The sequence below is a fragment of the Theropithecus gelada genome, chromosome 14, assembly GCF_003255815.1.
Source record: "Theropithecus gelada isolate Dixy chromosome 14, Tgel_1.0, whole genome shotgun sequence".
Classification (NCBI taxonomy): domain Eukaryota; kingdom Metazoa; phylum Chordata; class Mammalia; order Primates; family Cercopithecidae; genus Theropithecus; species Theropithecus gelada.
Genome location: NC_037682.1, coordinates 46344579 through 46369723, shown reverse-complemented (window position 1 = coordinate 46369723; position 25145 = coordinate 46344579). Strand labels below are relative to the sequence as shown.

General features: G+C 41.8%; 1 protein-coding gene across 1 annotated transcript; it reads right to left on the bottom strand.

The window, feature by feature from the left end:
• Window positions 1–548: 548 nt before the first annotated feature.
• On the bottom strand, window positions 549–6439 carry MRGPRX2 (MAS related GPR family member X2). Its single transcript, XM_025357818.1, has 2 exons — window positions 6383–6439; window positions 549–2520 (listed from the first exon to the last, which is right to left on the bottom strand). Exon 2 carries the CDS (start codon window positions 2493–2495, stop codon window positions 1503–1505), a length of 993 nt encoding a protein of 330 aa, XP_025213603.1. The 5' UTR covers window positions 2496–2520; window positions 6383–6439; the 3' UTR covers window positions 549–1502.
• Window positions 6440–25145: the final 18706 nt, after the last annotated feature.

The window sequence follows — 25145 nt, the reverse complement described above, 5'->3', positions numbered from 1 at the left end:
TATACAAGAGAAACGAAAACATATATCTACAAAAAGACTTGAATAAGAATGCTTACAGCAGCTTTATTTAAAATAGCCAAAAAATTCATAAAACATCACACATGTCTGTCCATATGAAAATAGCTACACCATAGTACACTCACACAATTAAATAGTGCTCAGCTTTATGAAAGGAACAAACTACTGATATATGAGATGCAATAACATAGGTAAATCTTGAAAATATTATGTTGAGTGCAAGAGCCAGAAACAAAAAATACACATATTATGATTCTAAAAAGATACAGTTAAAGGTCAGGCAAAACTAATACTTGTTGATGGAAATAGAAACAATGGTTGCCTCTAGGGGCAGGAGGAATGACTGGGAGGAGCACAGGGGAACTTTCAGAGATAATGAAAATATTTTGTCTTGAATAAAGTTTGAGTCACATAGGTGTATTCATTTAACAAAACTCATTAAGCTGTACATTTATGATCTGTGCATATCATTCTCTTAATTATACCTCAATTAAAAATAATAAAAACTTATTAAAAGATGCAGCATTTATAATTAGTATTTGATTTTGTGGAACACATAACTTTTAAAAATATGTGCAATTTAATTAATAAAATATATGCTCCGAGCTCTTTGGAATAAAAGGTAAATCTGACATAGAGCCTGTCCTCCAAGAACATAGAGTCTATAAGACCATTGGAAACTTCTAGGACGAATTAGAGAGCCCCCAGAGAGGGAGGATTAGGGCGAAGGCAAAGGGGAAGGGATGGGAAGGCGTATAGCTGGGATTTTAAGGGATGGCATGTGAAAGGAAACCACAGGAAGACAGTCTACCTCAAACTTTAAATATGTGTTGACATTGATTTATCTAATTATAAAACTTAATTTCATGTTTGCAAAATTCAAAAGTAGTGAAAGCAATAAATTTAGACAGTTACTCAGATCTGGTAAAAAAAACTTTTCAGAGGTTTAACATAAAAATTAACCAGTTTGTTCATTTATTAAGCCATTTACTCAACAAAGATTTATTAAGCTAGGGGGATATTCTAAGGTCTACCAAAATGAAAGACGGCTGCTCTTTTGGAGCTAGATTTAAATTTAATTCTAATTTTGTTGAGACAGGAATTGTATGGAAGAGAAATAGAAACTTATTAAAAATATAACATTCTTTGAGTCCCTATCAAGTGCAGTGACCAAAGAAATGTAGACCTTTTCTGCATTGCTTTCAGCCTTCTGTCAAAGGTAGGATTCATTAAAAGTGGGAACAGTTCTGGACCCCAGAGTTGGCAAGGCTCTCATGGGGATGTGGTGGAGGCCGGTGAGTAAGGCAGTTCCAGAGACACTGCACTTAGTGTTTGTTTCGTAGGCACAGTCTCACTTAATCCTCACAAGGACTATCTTAACTGTTTTAAGATCAGAGCTGAGAAAGTTTAGCAAATCAGACAGACAGGGGCAAAGTTGCCTCTCAAAGCCACATATATCTGATGGAAGTAGAGGCTGTCCATCTCTAAACCAGACTGCTTCTGGACATCTCCAGGGTGCCCTGACTGAAGCATCCTTCACTGTGATCCACCTCAGCAGTGTTCTGCAGAGCCCTCTGGAGAGCCAGCTTGAGGATCGGCTGCCGCAGCCGCCACTGCTTCCTAAAGGAGCCCACGAAGAAGTAAATGATGGGGTTGGCACTGCTGTTAAAAGATGACAGGACAACTGAAACTGGATGAATATGACAAAATAACACATCAGAATTCTTCCAGATCCATAATATTAGGAACCACTGAATGCCCAAGGGCAGGCCGCAGCGGAGGAAGATCAGCACGGTGAGCAGGATGGTCAGGTACAGTCTGGTCAGTGGCAGACCCCGGGAGCCACAGAGGATCCTGACCAGCAGGGCCAGGCTGGACCCACAGAGAACCACAAATAAAAACATCAGCCACGCTGCTGTGATGAAATCAAATGTCTGACACCAACCAGAGTCACCATCACTAAATAAGAAGCCACAGAACTTCCCTTCCAAGATGCTCAGCAGCAGGGACAGGGCCCAGAGCAGGACACACATGACCGCTGACAGGTGTCTGGGGCGGCGGCAGCGGTACCAGATGGGCCACAGGACGGACAGGCAGCGCTCGGTGCTGATGGCGCTCAGCATGCTCAGGCCTGCAAGGTAGGCACAGGTCATCACAGTGGTGAAGAAGCTAGGGAAATTGATGGAGATGAAACGGAAGAAGTTAATGAAGTACTCCAGGCAATTTATCATCTGGAAGCAGAGGAAGAGGAAGTCAGCCCCGGCCAGGCTGAGGACGTAGACAGAGAAGGCGTTCCTGCGCATGCGGAAGCCCAGGAGCCAGAGCACAAACGCGTTTCCTACCAGCCCTACCAGGGCAATGAAGAGGCTCAGGAAGACCGAGATCATGGTCTCCTTGCCACAAAACAGAAGAAGGGCTTGATCATTTCCATTCACTGTTGTACTTTCGGTTCCCCAGGCCGGGGTGGTTGGATCCATGCTCAGAAAACCTCCACTGGCACCCCTGGAAACAAAAACAAGACTTGAACACCTGCTGCATGTTCACTGATTGTCATAATCAGCCTGTTATGTAGTAATTACCTCCCCTGTTTTACAGGAGAGGAAATCAGAGGCTTGAAGAGATTAAGTCATTTATTAAAGGCCAGGGAGTCCTAGCACCTGGATTCAAACTCATTTCTTGCTGACTCTAAATCCTGGGCTCTTTCTATTACAAGATAGATCCTCTACTGATATGGGAATATTCTAAGGCCCAAACACCCGCACTCACTGTCACCATGTCATGTCTCCTAGAGGCAGGAGGAGAAAAGTCTAGGCAGAATATGTGGGACAGCAAGAGACAGGACTCTGAGTTCAGCATCCTTTTTATCCTGGCATACAGATTTCCTCTCAGGGGCCAGAAGAAATGACCCAGGCCATGACCCATGGCCACCCTTAATGACTGAGAGGGGTTCATCAACAGTTAGAATGGAGATCATGATTTAGGGTCATAAAGGAGATGTGACTTCTTGCTAGGTCAGGTCTGAGGATGGCCAGGCCTGTCAAGCTAGAAAAGGCTCAGTGGGTCAGCTTTATGAAAACAGGAAGAATTTTTCTCTTATCCATTTCTGTGTCCTCAGTGCCTAGTTCAATGTGAGGGCATAGTGGACAGTCAAGAAGTTTTTACCACATATGAATGAATGAATGAATGAATGAATGCATAGGGAGCCAAGAGTAGTTGAAAATTTGGGCTAAATGGAACACCAACATTTTAAAATGAAATTAGTCACTGAAAAACACACATGTAAAGAAATGAAGAAAACATCACTCCTCATGTTTCCTTCTGGGAAAGCTCTGGTGTATTTGAAGGCATTGCTTTTGCCTGCACAGACAGTGAATAATGGCCACTGTCATATCTTCAATCCAGGAAGGGCTAGTATATGGCTTTTGCTCAGCACCCAAAAGAGTTTTAACTTCCAGTTTATGGAAAGGATTCAGGATTTATCTGAATTTCTCTGTATCTTGGAGGAAAAGGGGGCAATTTGGGAAAAGGAGAGAGAGGCGGCAATTCAGAGTGTCTAGTGTCTAGAGGTGACTAGAGGGTATTGAGGTATGAATACATCTAAGGGGGGGACCCATTATTTCCCCCAGATGATTCTGAGCTTTCTTTGCGAATTAAAGCATTTGTGAAAAAGGATCATTTGGGGAAGGGAGTGGGAAATTAGGAAAAAAGAACCACGTCTACACTGTGCAGGGCTTTGGGGGAAAAGGCAGGTGCTTATGTCAATTACACTTGGGAAGGAGCCCTTACTCACAGCGGGGTGCACAATAGCAGCTGGCTGAGCGCTCCTCAGGTATAGCCTCTTTAAATCCTCTTCAGAGCCCGGAGAAGTCAGTACTATTATTAGTCCCATTTTACAGATAAGTAGATTAAAGCACAAATATATTGAGTACTATGCTCCAGGTGTCACAAACAAGTGGTAGAGCCTGCATTTGAACCCACAGATCTGTGTCAGCGGGCTTGTTCTTAACCAGCCTTGCAGCCCCATTGCAAGGGTTCAGTGCCGACTACACATTAAGAAAGGAGAAAAGCAACAAATAATGCTCATATCAAATCCAAAATGGAATGTCAAAATTGCAGTTTTTTTAAGCCTAGATTAAGCAACTTTAAGAAACAGGAAGAGAAATTAATCAAATAAGGAGATGAGAATAGAAGCCAACTGAGAATAAGCAACTGAGAATAAGCAACTGAATGCAAGAGCTCTTTCTTGCTTCAGAAAAACAGCTGTCAATCACTCCACACTGCAGAAAACTCTCATGGGTTGGAGGCCTCAAAGGGGAAAGTGAATGAGTCCTCCATGGGGGTACAGAATTGGCATCAAGGACTGAATGCATCCATCACATGCTGTCTTAGTTCCTGTAGCCCTGGTTGGCCTGATGAGGATGTGGAGGAAAACCACTTCTGTTGTTGTCCCTCAGTGCAGGTTGGCCCTTTTATCTGTGGCACTGAACACAGTCTGCACCTGTATTTTTAAGTGTATGTCTGTTTTTTCTTTTATCTCCCTCATTAAACTCAACATTTTTGTTGTGGTTGTTCACTATTGCATCCCCAGCCTCCAGCACATGTCCCTTGGAGGCCATCGATTGTAATATGCTCTTGTAACAAAGAAAGAAAGACAGGCTTAATGTGTACAAAACCGTTTTCTGAATCCCATGGTGAAAAGCAGGTCCGATACCAACTCCAGTCTCCTGGGGCCCTGTCCTGGGTTTATTTCTGTTCCATGCCTACATCATTCACTATTTGTGAGGCAGTCTTGAGAAAAATCTCCATTTGAGCACAGATGCTAAAAGAGAATCAGGGGCTATAGAGACTGCTAGTTGCCCCAAAAGCCATTCTCCTTTTCTCACACATAATAATTCTGAGTCTTAAATCAGAAAAAAGTCCATTTCTCAGCTTCCCTTTATGCTGATGGCACCACGTAACCATATGTGATGGTCAAGGGGAGGTGAGAGAAAGTGATATAACCAGCTCCTCCTGTACTCTTTCTTTCTTTCTCTTCTCTCAGGCTGGAATGCTGCTGCGTTTGGGAGCCAGGTAGGACCACGAAGGTAAGGGTATCTCTTTAGGGATGGGGAAATAGAAATTGGAAGGAGCCTTGATGTTTGATGTCTTGGAGTCATCAGCCCAAATCTAATAAACATTCTTTTTGATTATCACTATAATAGGTTTCTTTTTAAATAAGCCAAAATCATAAACTTAAATTACTTATACCTGTGTATTTATACCTGGGAGTACCTATGTATTCCCAATCCCTTTTTTTCCAACCACATTCCATTCTCAAGGCATTTATGATGATGGTGAGAGACTAGTCCAAAGAAGTGACACTAGATGGGAAGGTCAAACAATTAAAAAAAAAAAAGGGGGTGATAGAATGAGAAATTGATTCAATCACATTAATAGAGAAAGTCTCAGGAAATACAAACTGAGAAGAGGCTATGGGAAGAAATGGATTTTTCCTATTTGCCGTTAGGATCTCATGTCCACCCTTCTCTACCTGCCTTTGCATCCTGGGAGGAGACATGTCTGTGCCTCATCAATGGGCTACCTGGCACTCAGGCTCCAAAGGGACACCTTGACAGGAGATTGAAGGGTGATTTTTTAAAAATGTCCTGGCTCTCTCCCTGCTCCATGAAGGGCTGTGAGTTGGCAGTGGCGGTGTTCTTCTACCTAAGGACATAGCCCTGTCTGGTGGCCGTTTCCTGTAGCCGCAGCTACAGTTACAGTTACAGCTACAGCTACCACTACAGTACATTCTGAGTTCTCAGAACCTCTCTTTCTCCTTATCACTTCAGACCTAGCAATGGTAACAGCCCTCCACTATCGCTTGCCTTTGAGGGCTTCAACATTCTTTAAATATTTCCTTAATCCCTGTTCACACCTTTGTAAACAGTCTCTTCACTAAACTCTTCTAAACTACCCCTTTAGAGTGTGTGATGTGTGTTTTCTGCTGAGACAATGACAGATATGAAGAAAAAACCTTTTGAATAACAAGAAAATCGGTGCAACCTGAGGTTATTAATAACAATTTAGCTTAGGGAAGAAATGCCTTCATCCTACCCTGCCCCTAAATTAAAATTAGCAAATTTTTCTCTCCATAGTTGCAGATTTGAATGGTTGAAGAAAAGGGGAGAATATAGGTAGATAGAACAGAAGTGGGACGAATCTCTGCCTGACCCCATTCGGATCTCCCACCATCTAAGCTGCCAGCATCCAAAGCTCCCTCAAAGGCGCTTCCTGTCTCCTTTTCCTGATGAATTCATCAGGATGTGGACCAAGGTAAAAACCAAAACTGCCTTTGAAAGAAGATGGTTCTTGAACAAACTCTTACCTTAACACCCTTCTTTCTACTGGAGTTGGTGAGTTGAGAAGTGCTTTCCTGGGACTGGCAAACAGCTGAGGATGGGGAGATGCCTGCAGGAGATGGAGTGAAAACTGATGACTAAGTAAAGCTTATCAAGACGCTCAACAACCCTGTGATTTCCTGTGCAGAGGGTGCTGGAAAATAAGAGTATGACACATGAAACCACATGAGATGTTTCTCAGCATTTGCCCTGACTCCAATCACTTCTCTTGGTTTCTCCCCTACCCTCTCTGGCCCCACTCCCTGCAAGGAATCACCATCCTGAAGTCTTTTGTTGCCCACAAGGAGCCTCTGCAGGAAGCAGATCAATCAAGCAACATGAGCTTTCATAGCTAAAGAATAGTCTGCCCTCTTCTGGTTGGCATTCAAGGCCCTGGGGCTCACTTGATCTTTTAAAATCAGGTTTATTTCAAATGACACTAAGGTGTATAAAATGAAACGTAAAGTCTCTCCAAGTCTCATTCCCCAAAAGCAACCACTGCATACTGTTTCCATTCTTTTTTTTTAAAAAAAAGCTTTGCATAATAAAACAATGTTTCTATTTTTGATTTATCAATGTTAACAACTGGATATATTGAGTCTCCTTATAAATATAGGGGACTTAGCACATCACATGCACCATCTGTCACGTTTCTCCCTCTACATCATGATATTTATTAGCTAGATTATTTTCAGATCATCTAGAGCCAACCAATATTTTCAGCCTTATCTCCTATGACTTCCTTTCATGTGTCTATGCTGCAGCCAAATTGAGTTATAAGTAACAATTATGAAGCATTTAAGACAATCAGAAGAAACTATTCACTCATTTATTGATTCATTCAACACTGTTTATTGTTTGCCTATGATATGCCAGGTACCGTTGCAGGCAATGAAGACACAATGATGAACACCATACAAGATCATGCCCCTTTGCATTCCAGAGCAGCTGGGTGACCTCAGACAGGGAACATGTGTTGATTGAAGAGAGTTCTGAGACTCAGCATTTTCTTGTATTATACTCTGGTGCAGTGGGCAAAGCATGCATTTGTCCCCAGAAATCTGCTCTCCTCACGAGTAACACCAGGACCTTAGTAAGCTTTAACCTCTGTTACCGTCTAACCTACTGTGCTCTATTATTTTATTTTGATTCTGTTTCCCTCCAACAAATGATACACTTATTATTGTTTTAAATAGTCAATGTTTGTACAGGTTTATCCACATAATCACCAATGCTTTTGCTCATCCTCCCATTTTACATCTCATATCTTCCATTTCTCAAAACACATTCTTCAGGAGTTCCTCTTGTGAGAGTCTCTGCATGGTAAATGCCTCCTTTTATCTGTCTGAAAATGTTATTGTTTCACCCTCATCTTCTAAAGATGGTTTTTCCACTCATGACATTGTAGGGTGATAGTTACTTTCTTCCAGCACACTGAAGATCCACCTTCCAACTGCCAGTGTTACTGCTGTGGCCATCAGTATGGTTACTGTTGCAGCCGTCAGTCAGGTTGCCATTCACTTGTGGTGATCTGCTTTTTTTTTTCTCTAAGAGCTTTTATTTTTCTCTGCTATGGTACAGTCCCACCAAAATGTATCTAGTGACTCTTTTTCAAATCTTGTTTGGGATTTGTGGAGTTTCTGAGATTTTACAATTATCATTTAACATTTTTAGACAATTTAATGCTATAATCTCTTAAAATATTACATAATGGTGAAGAACACAAGACCAGGCTACTTGGCATTTCTCCTGTGGGAACTTAGCCAAATTTTCTAACTCTTGTGTTTGTTTCCTCATCGGTAAAATGGGATAACATTATTAGTCTATAGGTTTGCTGTGAAAATTAATAATTTAATGTATATAAATGATTTACAATAGGAGCACATAGTAAGTACTATATAATTATTACCTCTTATGATCACTTTTAGTATTATCTCTTTCTGGAAGTCTAATTCAACATATGTTAGACCTCTTCTTCTATCATCCTTATTTCTTAACCTCTTCCTTATGTCTCATCTCTGTCTCTAAGGCTGCTTTCTGGGTAATTTCTTCAGATATATCTTACAGTTAACTAGATTCTTTCCATTCTGTCTAATCATCTGTTTAATCTATCCACTGAAGTTTAAATCCAATTTTTATATTACTGATTTCTAGAAGATCTATTTGATGTTTTAAAAATTATACTTTAAGTTCTGGGATACATGTGCAGACATGCAGGTTTGTTACCTATGTATACACACGCCATGGTGGTTTGCGACACCCATCAACCCGTTATCTACATTAAGTATTTCTCCTAATGCTATCCCTCTCCTCACTCCCCACTCCACAACAGGCATGGGTGTGTGATGTTCCCCTCCCTGTATCCATATGTTCTCATTGTTCAGCTACCACATGAGTGAGAACATGCGGTGTTTGGTTTTCTGTTACTGTGTTAGTTTGCTGAAAATGGTGCTTTCCAGTTTCATCCATGTCTCTGCAAAGAACATGAACTCATCCTTTTTTATGGCTCCATAGTATTCCATGGTATATATGTACCACATTTTCTTTATCCAATCTATCATTGATGGGCATTTGGGTTGGTTCCAGGTCTTTGCTATTGTGAATAGTGCTGCAACAAACATACGTGTGCATGTGCCTTTATAGTAGAATGATTTATAATCCTTTGGGTATACACCCAGTAATGGGATTGCTGGGTCAAATGATATTTCTGGTTCTAGATCCTTGAGGAACTGCCACTGTCTTCCACAATGGTTGAACTAGTTTACAGTCCCACCAACAGTGTAAAAGCATTCCTATTTCTCTACATCCTCTCCAGCACCTGTTGTTTCCTGACTTTTTAATGATTGCCATTCTAACTGGTGTGAGGTAGTATTTCATTGGGTTTTAATTTGCATTTCTCTAATGATCAGTGATGATGAGCATTTTTTCATGTTTGTTGGCTGCATAAATGTCTTCTTTTGAGAAGTGTCTGTTCATATTCTTCACCCACTTTTTGATGGGTTGTTAATTTTTTCCTCGTAAATTTGTTTAAGTTTCTTGTAAATTCTGGATATTAGCCCTTTGTCAGATGGATAGACTGCAAAAATTTTCTCCCATTCCTTAGGTTGCCTGTTCACTCTGATGATAGTTTCTTTTGCTGTGCAGAAGCTCTTTAGTTTAATTAGATCCCATTTGTCAATTTTGGCTTTTGTTGCATTGCTTTTGGTGTTTTAGTCATGAAGTCTTTGTGCATGCCTATGTCCTGAATGGTATTGTCTAGGTTTTCTTCTAGGTTTTTTATGGTTTTAGGTCTTACGTTTAAGCCTTTAATCCATTTTGAGTTAATTTTTGTATAAGGTGTAAGGAAGGGTCTAGTTTCAGTTTTCTGCATATGGCTAGCCAGTTTTCCCAACACCATTTATTAAATAGGGAATCGTTTCCCCATTGCTTGTTTTTGTCAGGTTTGTCAAAGATCAGATGGTTGTACATGTGTGGCATTATTTCTGAGGTCTCTGTTCTGTTCCACTGGTCTATATATCTATTTTAGTACCAGTACCATGTTGTTTTGGTTACTGTAGCCTTGTAATATAGTTTGAGGTCAGTAGCATGATGTCTCCAGCTTTGTTCTTTTTGCTTAGGATTGTCTTGGCTATACAAGCTCTTTTTTGTTTCCATATGAAATTTAAAGTACTTTTATCTACTTCTGTGAAGAAACTCTATGGTAGCTTGATGTGGATAGCGTTAAATCTATAAATTGCTTTGGGCAGTATGGACATTTTCACAATATTGATTCTTCCTATCCATGAGCCTGGAATTTTTTCCATTTTTTTGTGTCCTCTCTTATTTCCTTGGGCAGTGGCTTGTAGTTCTCCTTGAAGAGGTCCTTCACATCTTTTGTAAGTTGTATTCCTAGGTATTTTATTCTCTTTATAGCAATTGTAAATGGGAGTTAGCTCATGATTTGGCTCTCTGTCTGTTATTGGTGTATAGGAATGCTTGTGATTTTTGCACATTGATTTTGTATCCTGAGACTTGTAGAAGTTGCTTATCGGCTTAAGGAGATTTTGGGCTGAGACGATGGGGTTTTCTAAACATATAATCATGTCATCTGTAAACAGAGACAGTTTGACTTCCTTTCCTCCTATTTGAATACCCCTTATTTCTTTCTCTTGTCTGATTTCCCTGGGCAGAACTTCCAATACTGTGTTGAATAGGAGTGGTGAGAGAGGGCATCCTTGTCTTGTGGCATTTTTTAAAGGGAATGCTTCCAGCTTTTCCCATTCAGTGTGATATTTGCTGTGGGTTTGTCAAAAATAGCTCTTATGATTTTGAGATACGTCCCATCAATACCTAGTTTATTGAGACTTTTTAGCATGAAGGGGTGTTGAATTTTATCAAAGGCCTTTTCTGCATCTATTGAGATAATCGTGGTTTTTGTCACTGGTTCTACTTATGCAATGGATTACATTTACTGATTTGTGTATGTTGAGCCAGCTTCACATCCCAGGGATGAAGCCGAGTTGATCACGGTGGATAAGTTTTGGGACGTGCTGCTGTATTCGGTTTGCCAGTGTTTTATTGAGGATTTTCACTTCGATGTTCATCAGGGATATTGGCCTGAAATTTTCTTTTTCTTTCTTTTTTTTTTTTTTGTCTCTGCAAGGTTTTGGTATCAGGATAAGGTTGGCCTCATAAAATGAATTAGGGAGGAGTCCCTCTTTTTCTATTGATTGGAATAGTTTCAGAAGAAATGGTTTTAGCTCCTCTTTGTACCTCTGGTAGAATTTGGCTGTGAATCTGTCTAGTCCTGGGCTTTTTTTGGTTGGTAGGCTATTAATTACTGCCTCAATTTCAGAAGTTGTTATTGGTTTATTCAGGGATTCAGCTTCTTCCTGGTTTAGTCTTGGGAGGGTGTATGTGTCCAGGAATTTATGCACATCTTCCAGATTTTCTAGTTTATTTGCATAGAGGTGTTAATAGTACTGTCTGATGGTAGTTTGTATTTCTGTGGGCTCAGTGGTGATATTATTATGTCTTTTTGATTATTCTCTTTTTTCTTCTTTATTAGTCTCGCTAGTGGGCTATGTATTTTGTTAATCTTTTCCCAAAACCAGCTCCTGGATTTATTGATTTTTTGAAGGGTTTTTCATGTCTCTATCTCCTTCACTTCTGCTCTGATCTTAATTATTTCTTGTCTTCTGCTAGCTTTTCAATTTGTTTGCTTTTGCTTTTCTAGTTCTTGTAATTGTGATGTTAGGGTGTTGATTTTAGATCTTTCGTGCTTTCTCCTGTGGGCATTTACTGCTATAAACTTATCTCTAAACACTGCTTTAGCTGTGTCCCAGAGAATCTGGTATGTTCTGTCTTTGTTCTTATTGGTTTCAAATAACTTATTTATTTCTGCCTTAATTTTGTTATTTACCCAGTAGTCATTCAGGAGCAAGTTGTTCAGTTTCCATGTAGTTGTGTGGTTCTAAGTGAGTTTTTAAATCATGAGTTCTAATTTGATTGCACTGCAGTTTGAGAGACAGTTATTATTTCCATTCTTTTGCATTTGTTGAAGAGTGTTTTACTTCCAATTATGTGGTCAATTTTAGAATAAGTGCAATGTGGTACTGAGAAGAATGTATATTCTGTTGATTTGGGGTGGAGAGTTCTGGAGATGTCTATTAGGTCCATTTGGTCCGGAGCTGAGTTCAAGTGCTGAATATCTTTGTTAATTTTCTGTGTCGTTGATCTGTCTATTACTGACAGTGGGGTGTTAAGGTCTCCCACTATTATTGTGCGGGAATCTAAGTCTCCTTATAGGTCTCTAAGAACTTGCTTTATGAATCTGGGTGCTCCCATATTGGGTGCATACATATTTAGGATAGTGAGCTCTTCTTGTTGCATTGATCCCTTTACCATTATGTAATGGCCTTCTTTGTCTCTTTTGATCATTGTTGGTTTAAAGTCTGTTTTATCAGCGACTAGGATTGCAATCCCTCTTTTTTTTTTTTTTTTTTGCTTTCCATTTGCTTGGTAAATATTCCTCCACCCCTTTATTTTGAGCCTATGTGTGTCTTTGCACATGAGATGGGTCTCCTGAATATAGCACACCGATTGTTCTTAACTCTTTATCTAATTTACCAGTCTGTGTCTTTTAATTGGGGGCATTTAGCGCATTTACATTTAAGGATAATCTATTTGATATTTTGTTTTTCAACTTTCTTAGTCATTTTTTCATTTCTTGATGCTGGTTTGTATTGTCAATTCTTTCTTTTATGTCTTTAATCCTATTAAGCATGGCAATATTATAATTATCTGATAATTCTGGTGCTAAAGTCTATGTGTGTCTGATTTTACTGTCTGTGATTTCTTCTGGCACTTTCCTGTGGTGCTTTATTTTTATAGGTTTGTGATTTTTGACTGTGAGTTGCCACTTTCCTTGGGAGTTTATTTGTGGAAATTCTTTAAGGCCTGAATTGTAGCTGAGTTCGTTTAGAGAGATCTTGTGTTTTCTTTTTCTGATTGACTGGAGGAACTCCACAGTGTGCTTTCATATATCAGGTTGGACTCAGAAACCCCACTTGTCTTTTGAAATTTTAGGAAGACCACAGGTTGTATGAATTTGGATCACACTGTGATACTGACTTATGGTTATAAATTCTCAAGAAAAGCTTTATGTTTTGTTTTGGTTTGGTTTTTGTTTTGTTTTGTTTTGTTTTTGTCCCAGAGCCAAGTGTGCATCAGGCAGTTTCTTGGCAGTTGTATTTCTCATGAATGAGAATACACTAAAGTTTCGGTCTTTTGAAGTCCTGCATTTTCATGAGGTTTTCCTGTTAAACTTCCCACCATGAGTTGTTCTAAACTCTTTCATTCCTTTTAGGCTTGTAGCCATAATACAAAATGAGAATCTCCTTCTGAGAGGAAAAGATAACCATTTAGGAAATGAAGTGATCAGGTCTGTGCTTCAGAAAAGTCTTATCAGACTGCTTAGTGTACAAGATACAGAATATAGATGAAAGCATAAATCACTGGTTATACTTCTACACAGAAACAGCTGCATAAATACTTTAGTATATGCATACAAAATATACAATTGATATTGTTTTATAATATGTGGTTTATTTCTAATTTGATAATTAATGATTGTGGGACCTCCAACATAAATGACAACTCTTTTGATCTCAGTTCCCCATCTGTAACATGGGATGCCTTACAGTTGTGATGAATCTGAAACTAAGAGAACCCTGGATCCTATGGAGGTTTCTCTCATCCAAGTGCCAAAGGTAGCAGAGACCTCAAATAGGCCTCTCTCTGAGGCCAAACTTGGGTTCCAGGATGACTCTCATCTTTTAGATCCTTAGTGACTTCCAGAGTTTTCATAACTGTGATGAAGTCATCAACCTAGGCCCCTCTCCATGGCTTACAATGTGATATTTCAATATATGTATACAATGTATAATGATCAAATCGGATTTATTAACATATCCATCACCACAAACATTTACCATTTCTTTGTATTGGGAATATCCAAAATATACTCTTCTAGCTATTTAAAAATATACAGTAAATTGTCATTAATTATAATCACCCTACAATGCCATAGAACTCTAGAACTTATTTCTCCTATGTAGCTGTAATTTTGTATCTGTTAACCAAAATTAGGCTATCTACCTCTCCATCCTTCCCAGCTTCTCTATGACAAGATTCGTTCTTTCTTGTGGCTGAATAGTACTCCCTTGTGTCTATGTACCACATTGTCTTTATCCATTTGTCTGTTGATGGACAGTTTGAGTCTGTATCTTGGCTATTGTGAATAGTGCTGCACTAAGCATGAGAGTGCAGACATCTCTCAACATACTGATTTCCTTCCCTTCGGGTATATGTCCAGTAGTGGGATTGCTGGATCATGTGGTAGTTTGATTTGTAGCTTTCTGAGGAAGCGCCATATTATTTTCCATAATGGCTGCACTAATTTCCATTCTCACCAACTGTGTATAAGAGTTCTCTTTCTCTGCATCCCCACCAGCATTTATTTACTTTTTGTCTTTTTGATAACAATCATTCTAACTGCATTAAGATTATATTGTAGTTTTGATTTGCATTTCTCTGACGATTAGTGATTTTGAGCATGTTTTTTCATATACCTGTTGTCTATTCCTGTGTATTCTTTTAAGAGACGTCTATTCAGCTCATTTGCTCATTTTTAAATTGGATTGTTGGTGGGTGTTTTTGTTTGGTTGGTTGGTTTTTGCTTTTGAATTGTTTGAGTTCCTTGTATATTCCAGATAGTACTCCCTTGTTGAATAAATAGTTTGCAAATGTTTTCTCCCATTCTGCTAGTTGTCTCTTCACTCTGATGATTGTTTCCTTCAATGTGCAGGAATTTTGTAGTTTGATACAATCCTATTTGTCTAGTTTTGCTTTTGATTCATGTGCTTTTGAGGTCCTCTTCACAAAGTCTTTGCCCACACAATGTTCTGATACAGTGTTTTTGTTTTCTTCCAATAGTTTTGTAGTTTCAGGTCTTGTATTTGAGTCATTAATTCATTCAGAGTTGACTTTTGTATATAAGAGATAGGGATCTAGTTTAATTCTTCTGCATGTGGATATCCAGTGTTTCCAGCACCATACTATTAATATTTGTTCTCTTAATAGTGTCCCATAAGTCTTATAGGCTTTCTTCACTATTTTTCATTCTTTTTTTTTTTCTCAGACTGGATAATTTCAAATGATCTATCTTTGAATTTAGAGTTCTTTCTTCTGCTTGATCAAGTCTGTTGTTCAATTTCTCTATTATATTATTTATTTTATTCATTGAATTATTCAGCTTCAGGATTTGTTTATTTTTGAAAATAATATCTACCTTTTGTTAAATTTCTCATTCATATTATGAATTGTTTTCCTGATTTTGCTAAATTGTCTATCTGCATTTTTTTGTATCTCACTGAGTTTCCTTAAAATCATTATTTTGAACTCCTTTTCCAGAAACTTTTAAATTTCATTTTTGGCAGGATCTGTTACTAGAGAGTTATTGTATTCCTTTAGTGGTGTCATATTTCCTTGCTTGTTTATGTTTCTTCTGTCTCTGCATGATGTTTCTTGTATCTGTGCATCTTATGGAACATCTATCTCTTCCAAACTTCTAGAATCGTCTTTGTAGAGAAAGACTTTCACCAGCAGTTTGGTCTTAGTGTGCTGGTTGGTAAGGACAATTCTGTTTTTGGGTAAGTTGAGTGATATAATCTCTATGCAGCTTCCTCAGCTGTATTCATCATTGGCTCATTGAATAACTGTGGGTGCCTCAGTGACTTAGGTTGTAGAAGTTTGTGGCAGTGGCAGTAGTGGTGGAGGTTGTTAAAGTCTTCATGGGCGAGGGCTTTTGGGGTTCTCTTATTCTTATTTCCCCCACTATGTGGAGACTTAACTGAGAGAATCCCTCTTAGTATCAGGTCAGACATGGCCTACATGCAGCTGCAGTGGTACTAGGTTCCAGGTGAAGGTGCTTAGAGCATTTGTGGGGCTGGGGCCCTAGACTCAGGGTACCACAAACCTATTGTGTCACCTGGGTCTTGTGGTGCAGTTTTGCTGTCTGTGTTTATTGGATGTAGGTTGTCCAGAGAGCCATGATATGGGACACTGAGGCACCATTAGCAGTTTGGGCTCAGGGGACTGGGTTGTAGCTGCAATTCTACTTCTGGGGGCCAGGGCAAAGAACTGATCTGACTCAGGAGAAGAAGGAGGGCTTTGGAGGTTTGGGCCCGGGAAGCAGAATATGGCTGCAATTCAGGAACCTGAGACAATAGGGCTTGGTGGCAACTCAGGCATCAGGGATGCAGCACCATGTGGTGACTCTAGATCCTGGGGATGGTGAGGTGTGTTTTAGATTCTGTGAGGCCAGGTACAATGGCAGCAAGGACCCTAAAATGGCAGATCACAACTGTGGTCTTGGCCCTGCAGGGCAAGGAGCAGCACAGCAAGGACTCCACCTCCTGGGGAGTGAGGTCTGACACTTAACTTTTTGCAATACTCATTGTGTGACCTTTAAGAAGCTCCTTAACTTTCCTGGATCTCTATTACTCATTCCTAAAATAGGACTATTCCTGTAGTTCTCCAAGGGTGTTTTGAGGGTCATTTGGTTAACTTTTGAACGCTTCATAAATGAAGGTATTGATTAGTTCTGAGTCTTCTGCATAATAACTGTTTGATATTGAATAAACCATTTTCCCCCTCAGATCCCCAATTTTGAAATCTGTTAGATAAGTATAAGATATGCCTTATAGAAGTATTGAATTAAATTGTAAATTAAACAATATACTGCAACTGGTACAATGCCTAGCTTATAGATGCTCGATAAATAGTATCTGTTATTCTAGTTCAAATTTCACTGTAGTTAAATTTAGAGCTTCAACTTCATCAATATTTTACTGTTATAAACTTTAGTGAGGAATTTTTTTAGGGATTCTGAAGCAGGGAGCAACAAAGAGCAAGCTCTTAACATTTTGGCTTCTGGTTACTGAAATATTTAACATCGCATCGGATTCAGAAGGGATAGAAATGTAACATTACCACATTACGCCACTAGGTGGTAGTCAGGGATCATTGCTTTGTTAGTATGCGGTAACCCTTGACTGGCCAGCAGGGGGCGCATGCCAATGACATTGCTGGAAAAAGCCTGGGATCTCAAGCCCACAAGTATTTGTGCCTGGTGTGTGTGCATGCGCGCAAGAGGGAATGGGGAGGGAGGGCAAGGACAGAGGGAGAGGACAGGAGGATGAATCCAAGTGAGAAGAATGCTCTGTGAAGTTTGGGAACCGGTCTCTACCCATATCTTTTTTCTCTTTTCTCTTCTTCTCTTCTTCTTCTTTTTTTTTTTGACAACGTTTCCCCCTGCACCCAGGCTGAAGTGCAGTGGCAGGATCATAGCTCGTATCTCCAAACTCCTGGGCTCAAGCTGTCCTCCCACCTCAGCCTCCCAAGTAGCCAAGATTACCCATCCCAATTTAAAGTAGAGCAATGAAGGGGACCCATGTAATTTTTGCAACCTGAGCATTCATGGATGGCAGCATGTACAGAAGCTGCTGCGAGCGTCTATTAAATCAACCACTGAAATGCTGGTCTCAAATCCTGATCTACTAAGTCTATGAATCCTAGTTAGGGTTACTAATTTAATCTTATTAACTGTCACGTTGCTTAGCCTCACCAGTCAGTCCTTGACTTCCTCATCAGTCAGGTGGCTGTTGTGAGGTATTTAGGGTGCACACAGGAGTGATTAGCACATGCTTAAAGCTCTGTGATGTCAGAATGTGCTTTCTGTCATCGTCAGGACCATCGTTATTATTTCACCGACTTTCCCAGTCTTCCACAGGGTCTCTGAAACTTGCTCCTAAAATCCCAGTCCTCAAGGCTAGCAGGGTCTAAAACTGCTCAGCACACGCCTGCCACATTAGGCTTTGGGGCAGGGCAGTAGCCTGAGGACAGCAGATGGAAGCACTGGGTAAAGACGTGGTGCCTGCACCTGCTGCTATGCGATGGAGGGAGGGATGCCCCAGGTTCCCTTCTGTTCCTGCTTCTCTGTTAGAGTGGATACCTCATGTGACCATGGGCTGGAGACTGGAAAGCCCTATAATGATGGAAAGGGTTATTACCTCTGGTATCATTCTCTCATTTCTTGGGAAACAAAAAGAGTAAGACTTACTGCCCATTAGGTCTCAGTAACAACAACTTATCTCCACGTCTTTCTGACTTTCAGGGAGCCCTAGTGACCTTCATGTCACCCTCTTCTCCCCAGGTTCCTTCAGGCCTGGCTGCCATCTGGCAAGGCCAGTCCGTCTGGTTTTCCCGGGCTTCCCTGCCAGTGTTTGACCAGGGTGGATCAGGGAGAGGCTGTGGGGACCAGCTGCCAGGGGTGGGCAGGGTGTGTCTGACCCCACGGTAGAGGGTTGGGCAGCCGGGGAAGAGGGCAGAGGGTGGAGCTCTGAGTCAGTGAAAACTTGGATCCAGTGAAGGCCTATAGCTCAGGAGGCTGAGGGCGACTCCCTGAAGGCTGGGCTGGTCTCAGGCTTTGCTTGTTGGATTGAGGAGACCTGTGGGGCCTCTGTGTCCAGCCCAACTTTAGAAAATCAGTGTGGGGGAGCCAAGCTTACCCCAATCCATTGATAACTGCAGTTTGGAGTTATGCTTTGAGAGAGTGAAGGGAAGGGCTTGTGTTCAGAATATAAGGATCCAAACAGTGTGAGCCGTTTCTCACATTCCCCTCAAGTGCTAACCTGCTCAGCCTCCAAGCCCATGTTTCACAGGCCTCCGTGCTCTGCACTCCTCTCTCCTCTCTGCCTTCTGGAGTCCCCTTTACCTGTCAGGCCCCAGAAGGCTCCCCTTTTGGGGTGTAACCCAGCTCCTAGGGCACTCCCCTCATCTGAACTCTGTAGCTGCTGCACCTGTCTCCTCTGTTCCTCTAGGCTGAAAGCTCCCTGAGAGCAGGGCCTATGTTATTCATTCATGGATTCACTCATCCATTTCTTCAATGAATATTGACTGTGCACTCCTTGTTACTTGATAGGCCTTGTTTTAGGTGCTGGAACTGGCACACTGAGTGAGGTCTGAAATTCAGCTCCTGACTCCTGGCCCAGTGCTCCTCCCAACAGATTCCCATCCCCACCTGCCTCACCCAGAGCCCAGCCTCCTGGAGGTAGGTCAGGGAAGCAGTGCCCAGAGCCCCACCTTCCCTTCAGAGTCCTGATAGGATATTGCCTGCAGCATTTTCCGGCAGGCACAAAGGGCTGAGAGGTACATCTTTGCAGTTTCCTTCTTCCCCTAGGACATTCTGGGAACCAGAGGGATATGCATTACCCTTTCCTTCCTTTTGCAGGGTCGCGACAGAGACCAGGGCCACACTTACTGAGCCTAGGGGGAACCCTGGTTCAGACACTGCAGGCTACATGACCTCAGATGACTCCTGTAACCCCTTTAAGCCTTGGTTTTCTCATCTCTAAAAAGGTGATAGCGATACAGGAACTAGAAATAAATTCTTTAGGCAGATAGTGAGGGTAAGAGAGTCCTCAGTAAGGTTTCCTTTTAATAAAAAGCAGCCCCTAACTCATTTCTTTTCTAACAGAAAGCAGCCTGAAAAATCAAGCCATAAGCATAGATAAGCAAGCTAAAAGCTTACATAGGTAAATACTGGTAGCTGTGCCAATAGAAAAGGGGTATCTGGAAGCCAGGTATATTCAACATGGAGGTTTCCTCTTCCCTTTTCTTTGTCACCACATGTGCAGCAAAAAGCACACCACATGGCACCAGCCAGGGAGAAACCCCATCTGCATAATAAAAGATTAGGATGGGATGACCAGCTTCTTTGCATGCTATGCAAACAGCACACCTGGTTCGGCCAATCTCTCACGCCCTATGTCAGTCAGACACTCCCTCCTCAAGCTCATCTATAAAATGCCCCCATGCATTTCACCATGGGACTGGAAGACCCACCCCGGAGCCCCTCTCTCTGCAGGAGAGAGGTTTTCTCTTTTCTCTTTCTTTCGCCTATTAAACCTCTCTCTTAAACTCACTCCTTGTGTGTGTCCGCGTCCTCGATTTCCTTGGCATGAGGCAATGAACCTTGGGTATTGCCCCAGACAAATGACACCGCTTCGATACCAAGAGTATCTTCTCCCTAAAGTGTTTTGAGAATTCTTCAATTCTGTGCCTTCAGTAAATGGTAGCTCCTGTCCTCCCTGCCCCCACCCCACAAGCCTGAGGACTGAAGTCAACTCCCATCCATGGCAAATCAGGCTCCAACTTAGCAGACTTGGAGCTATAGAAAGTCCCATCTCCCTCTTTTGGCACTCAGCCCTAGCGAGAGTAACAACAACGATAATGGTTATTATAACAATGTTGATCTTTTTGATAGCACTTGCTTTGTACCAGGCACTGTTGTAAGCACTTTACATTTATTAACTCATTTACTCTTTGGTACAATCATATGAAGTGGTATCATTATCATCCCCCTTTTTCAGATAATGAAACCTAGAGAGATTAAGCAACTTGCCCAAGATCACACAGCTGATAAGTAGCCATTAGAAATCAAGAGATGTGGCCGGGCACGGTGGTTCATGCCTGTAATCCCAGCACTTTGGAAGGCCAAGGCAATCGCTTCTCGGCCTTTTGGCTAAGATCAAGTGTGGAAGGCCAAGGCAGGTGGATCACCTGAGGTCAGGAGTTCGAGACCAGCCTGGGCAACATGGTGAAACCCCGTCTCTACTAAAAATACAAAAATTAGCCAGGCATGGTGGTGCGTGCCTGTAATCCCAGCTACTCAGGAGGCTGAGGCAGGAGAATTGCTTGAACCTGGCAGGCAGAGGTTGCAGTGAGCCAAGATCGCACCATTGCACTCCAGCCTAGGTGACAGAGCGAAATTCTGTCTCAAACAAACGAACAAACAAAACAAAACAACAACAAAACACGAAATAAAGAGCTATTCTGGACAGTTGTCAGGCTACATTTGCATACAGTTGGTTGCCACACCAATGGCCAAAGTAAAAAGGTGAGTTGAGAATATACGAACTGGGGCATAAATGATGTGAACACAGCTAAGGACTTTCCCAGGACACTTGGACACCAGGCCTCTGCCGACTCACCCTCTTTTTGTGCCCACTGAGTTGTGCTGCCTGGCACCTGAAGGGGGCGCATCAATGTTCTGGAGAAGGAAAAGGGTGGCAGGAGGGTGACTGGTCTCTGCTCCCTCCTTGGGGCACACAGGGCTTCCAGAAATTCTCCCAAATGTGCCTGAGCCCACAAAGGTGCTCTAAAGTAAAAACCACAGAGCTCGCTCACACCCCAGGAGTGTTCCCAAATACATTCCCCCATGAAAATTTTCTCTAATACATTTAACTCTACCCGCCCCCCTTCTCAATTGCTGATAACAATTTAAAATGCTATTTTCCATTCTGCCTCTGTTCTCATTTGTAGAACAGGGGAAGCCAGAGAAACATGGGCTGAGGGAAAATTCATGAGGACTCAGCTACCCGGGAGGTGTTTCTCAAGAGCTGCCAGCGTCGTTGGCTCAGTCAGGGCTCTTGGTGACACGGAGACAGAGCCAGGAGGGCAGGGCTCATGTCTGCTATGTCTTGCTTCATTCTTAGGTTCTGTGTAAGAGTCCATTTGGAAACAGTTTCTGTGCTAAAAACAGAATTTGAGGGCTGTTGGGCTAGATAATCCCTAGATTCCATCTTGACTTCTACCTCCTAGGGCTCATTCATTCATTTGTCAAATATCATGCAAATGCCAGGAGCTCTGCAGACACTGAGGATCCAGCGGTGAATAAGAGTTAAGTCCCTGCCTTCGTGGACCTCAAATCCAATGTGAAAAAAGATGAAAAATAAGAAAATAATGAATAAATGGAATAATGGCACATTATCATAGCTGCCACAAAGGAAATCAATAGGACAAGGTGATGGAGAGTCACTTGGGGTCTCCTTTGGATAGAGTGGTCAAGGAAGGATTCCCTGAAAAGTTTAAGCTGAGCCCAGGAAGATGAAAAGGAACCAGATTTGTCAAAAACCAAGGAAAAAACTTTCCTGGTGTAGGGAACTACGAGTGCAAATGTCCTGAGGCAGGAAAGGGATTAGAGTTTACTGTGGCTGGAGCAGAGGGAGGGAGAAGCCAGACCTAAGAGGAGGTTTATTCTAAGTGCAAAGCCATTGAAGAGTTCTAAGCAAGGAAGAGACACTATGATTTTCTCATTTACATTAAGCAGATCACTTTTCTGTGGAGAGGAGAATGCCTTGCAAGGGGCAAGGAGATCCACTAGGAAGCTATTGCAGAAGAGGGTGATAGCTCAGGCTGGGAGTGGCTAGGGGGATGAGGGAAGTGGATGGTTTGAGGCAGAGCCAACTGGATTTGCTGAAGAACTGGCTGTGGGAGGTGGGTGCAGGGCTGAGAAGTAAATTTCCTGAAAGTGTGAAACAGACCCTGTTTTCCCACTTGGATGAGATAGGTGCTCCCAGAGGTGCCTCACCCTCCATCCTCACTCACGGGATACTTCTGTTTGCTTTTGCCACTTGCCACACTGGCTTCTCTGTGCTGGACACCCCGAACTCATTCCTATCTCGAGGCTTTGGCACTGCCTGGGCTGGTTGCCCTGACCTTCCCGTGGTTGGTAACTTCTTGACACTCCAGGCTCAGCTCAGTCATCTCCTCTCCCCTGAGCCAGCTGGCCTTTCTTGAACACATAACTTGTAGCCTGACCCACATCCTCCTCTACGCATTCCATTACATTACCTTGTTTTATGCTCTTTACTTTCATGATCTGGAAAGATCTTGTTCATTTATCTGCTTGGGATTTTCCCCATCTGCTTCCACTAGAATGTAAGTTCCACGGGCAGGCGGCCCCTTGTCTGTCTCATTCAGCAGCTCTGAAGGGCAAGGCTGGCTGGGGGTGCAGTACTAGGCCTCGCCCACAAGAGGGCGCCCACAAAGTTCCTTTTCTGCTTTTTTCTATAAAATCTCCCTAGGAGTAAAATGATCAGAAAACAGACTCAAATTGCACTCTTTACCTAGCTGGGTACACATGCTCTCATTTTCTTTTGTAGGATTTTAATGTTTTGCTTGAGAGTTTAAAAAATGTTTTTCTGTGGAACTTCAGATGTTCCCCTGAGACAAGGGAAGGGGGGATACATAGGGACTCTGTTCCCCTTGGGTACCTCTCCATCTTGTGCTATGCTTAGTCTGGGTTTTGCGCGAAAGAACCTGTACTTATGTCTCCACTAACTGTAGCCAGTGATCTCCAAACAATTGGGACATAAATTAACATTTCCTTGATCCTAAGACCATACTTGGCAATGACCCAAAGATTTCTCAACCAACTGGGTAACTCTGAGAACGTTTCAGTTCAGTTTGATGAAAACAGGTGAGGGTTTAACATATGCAATAATAAAGAACAGACAGTGCTGGTTGGTTATTAATCATTGCTCTAATTGGAGGTAGCTTGAATTAGTGGAAAGAGCACTGGGCCATGCCAGAAGATGTGGGTGTGAGTCTTCTTTTGAATCTTGGCTCTGTCCATTTCTAGCTGAATGACTATAACTCTGTGAGCCTGTCTCCTTCATTTGTGAGGATGACCAAGCTTCCATAGACATAAAAGTTATTTTGTAAAGAAGCATGCAGATGGTGGTGGTAGCACGTGGCGTGTTTATAACAATTGCTGCTAGCACAGTCATATTTGAGACCCCCCACACATGGGCTGAAGGTGCCCCATGAAATGTGGAGTTGAGAGGGGAGGTGAGGAGTGTCTGAATGTGTCACCTAGGTAAGGAGGAGGGCCAGAGGTTGGTGCCTGGAATCCCAGAGCTAGGAAAAGCAGCACAAGAAGGAATGGGTCAGGCAAAAACGATGATTCTGGAAGAATATTTATGACTGTTTCCTGCTGCTGGCACAGGATGCATTTAATAGCTAGGCGTGGACTGGATATTTTCTAAATTTTTGTCTAATAGGAAGTGTGTTGGCTTTCACAGAGGAAGCTTGGGATACTTGTTCATCATTAGTAGGCACTTGGATTGTTTTTCAAATCTGCCTGGTCATTTTTATATTCTCTTGCTCTTGACTCATTTTTTATCCTTTCTTTCTTGAATTAGTGGAAAGAGCACTGGGCCATGCCAGAAGATGTGGGTGTGAGTCTTCTTTTGAGTCTTTCTTTAATATGTTTCTTTAAACATATTAAACGTAATTGTTCTATAGTCTATATTTTTCTCAATATCTGAAGTGTTTGTGGCCCTGGTTCTATAATTTGCTGTTTCTGCTGCCACTGGCTCATGGTGGTCTGTTTCCTTGCATGCATCATTTTGATTGTGAGCCTCTAGTTTTTGGAATCTTATGACAATTCTCTAAGGCTTGGCTTGAGAGTACATTTCTGCAGGGAAGTTTCCTGATTGCTTCTGTCAGGCATCAGGACATACTGATAATAGAACAGAGTCCACTTTATTTTTTTCTTTTTCAAGGTCCACTTAAATTCAATTGATCATCTTGAGGGTTTTAAGACCATGTGTAAATTAGTGTCATTTCAGAATCCCTAGTTACGCAATGGTCAACCAGTAGCACTGAAACGTCAGGGCACTATTTTCTCCCCCAACTACCCTAAATCAAGGTGAACACAGACACTTTTCCTTGCTGCTTAGTTATACTGTGCAGGTTTTATGTTTTGTTCGTTTTATTTTTCATCAATCAGCCTTTTTCTCAGAGAGTATAGCTCTTTCTGAGTCCTGGCTTTATGCAGAGGGCTCTCCAATATGACTCCCTGCATGGATACAAGGATTAGTGCAGAGTCACCCCTTCATTCCTAGTAAAGTTCTGTGTGTATCAGGTCTAGGCCACCAGACTGTACAGAATTCCCCAGAGTGTGTGATAGTTTCTTTCCATTTATTCACTTGGGTCTGACTTCACTTCTGGCCTTAGGTTCCTCTTCCTTTATATGTTAGATCCTCACAACAATCCCCAAAGGTATTTGTTTTAAAGAAAGTACACTAAGGATCCTCTGATGTTGAGTAAATTTCCAAAAGTCACAAAGCTAATGAGTTGTTAAGCTGAGATTTGAATTCAAGCCTTCTGATACCTCAAGGTGTATATTTTCAGCTACATCCATCTCTTTAACTTGGAGGACTTAGTCTCGCAAAGGGTTGTCTCAGGGTTGATGCATTACCAGTGGTGGTGGAGAGGGCTGTACATGGCCCTGTGGCTCCAGAGGACGGACCCTTGAGCAGTGGGTGAGAATTACACAGAGATAAATGGAGGCTGGAGATC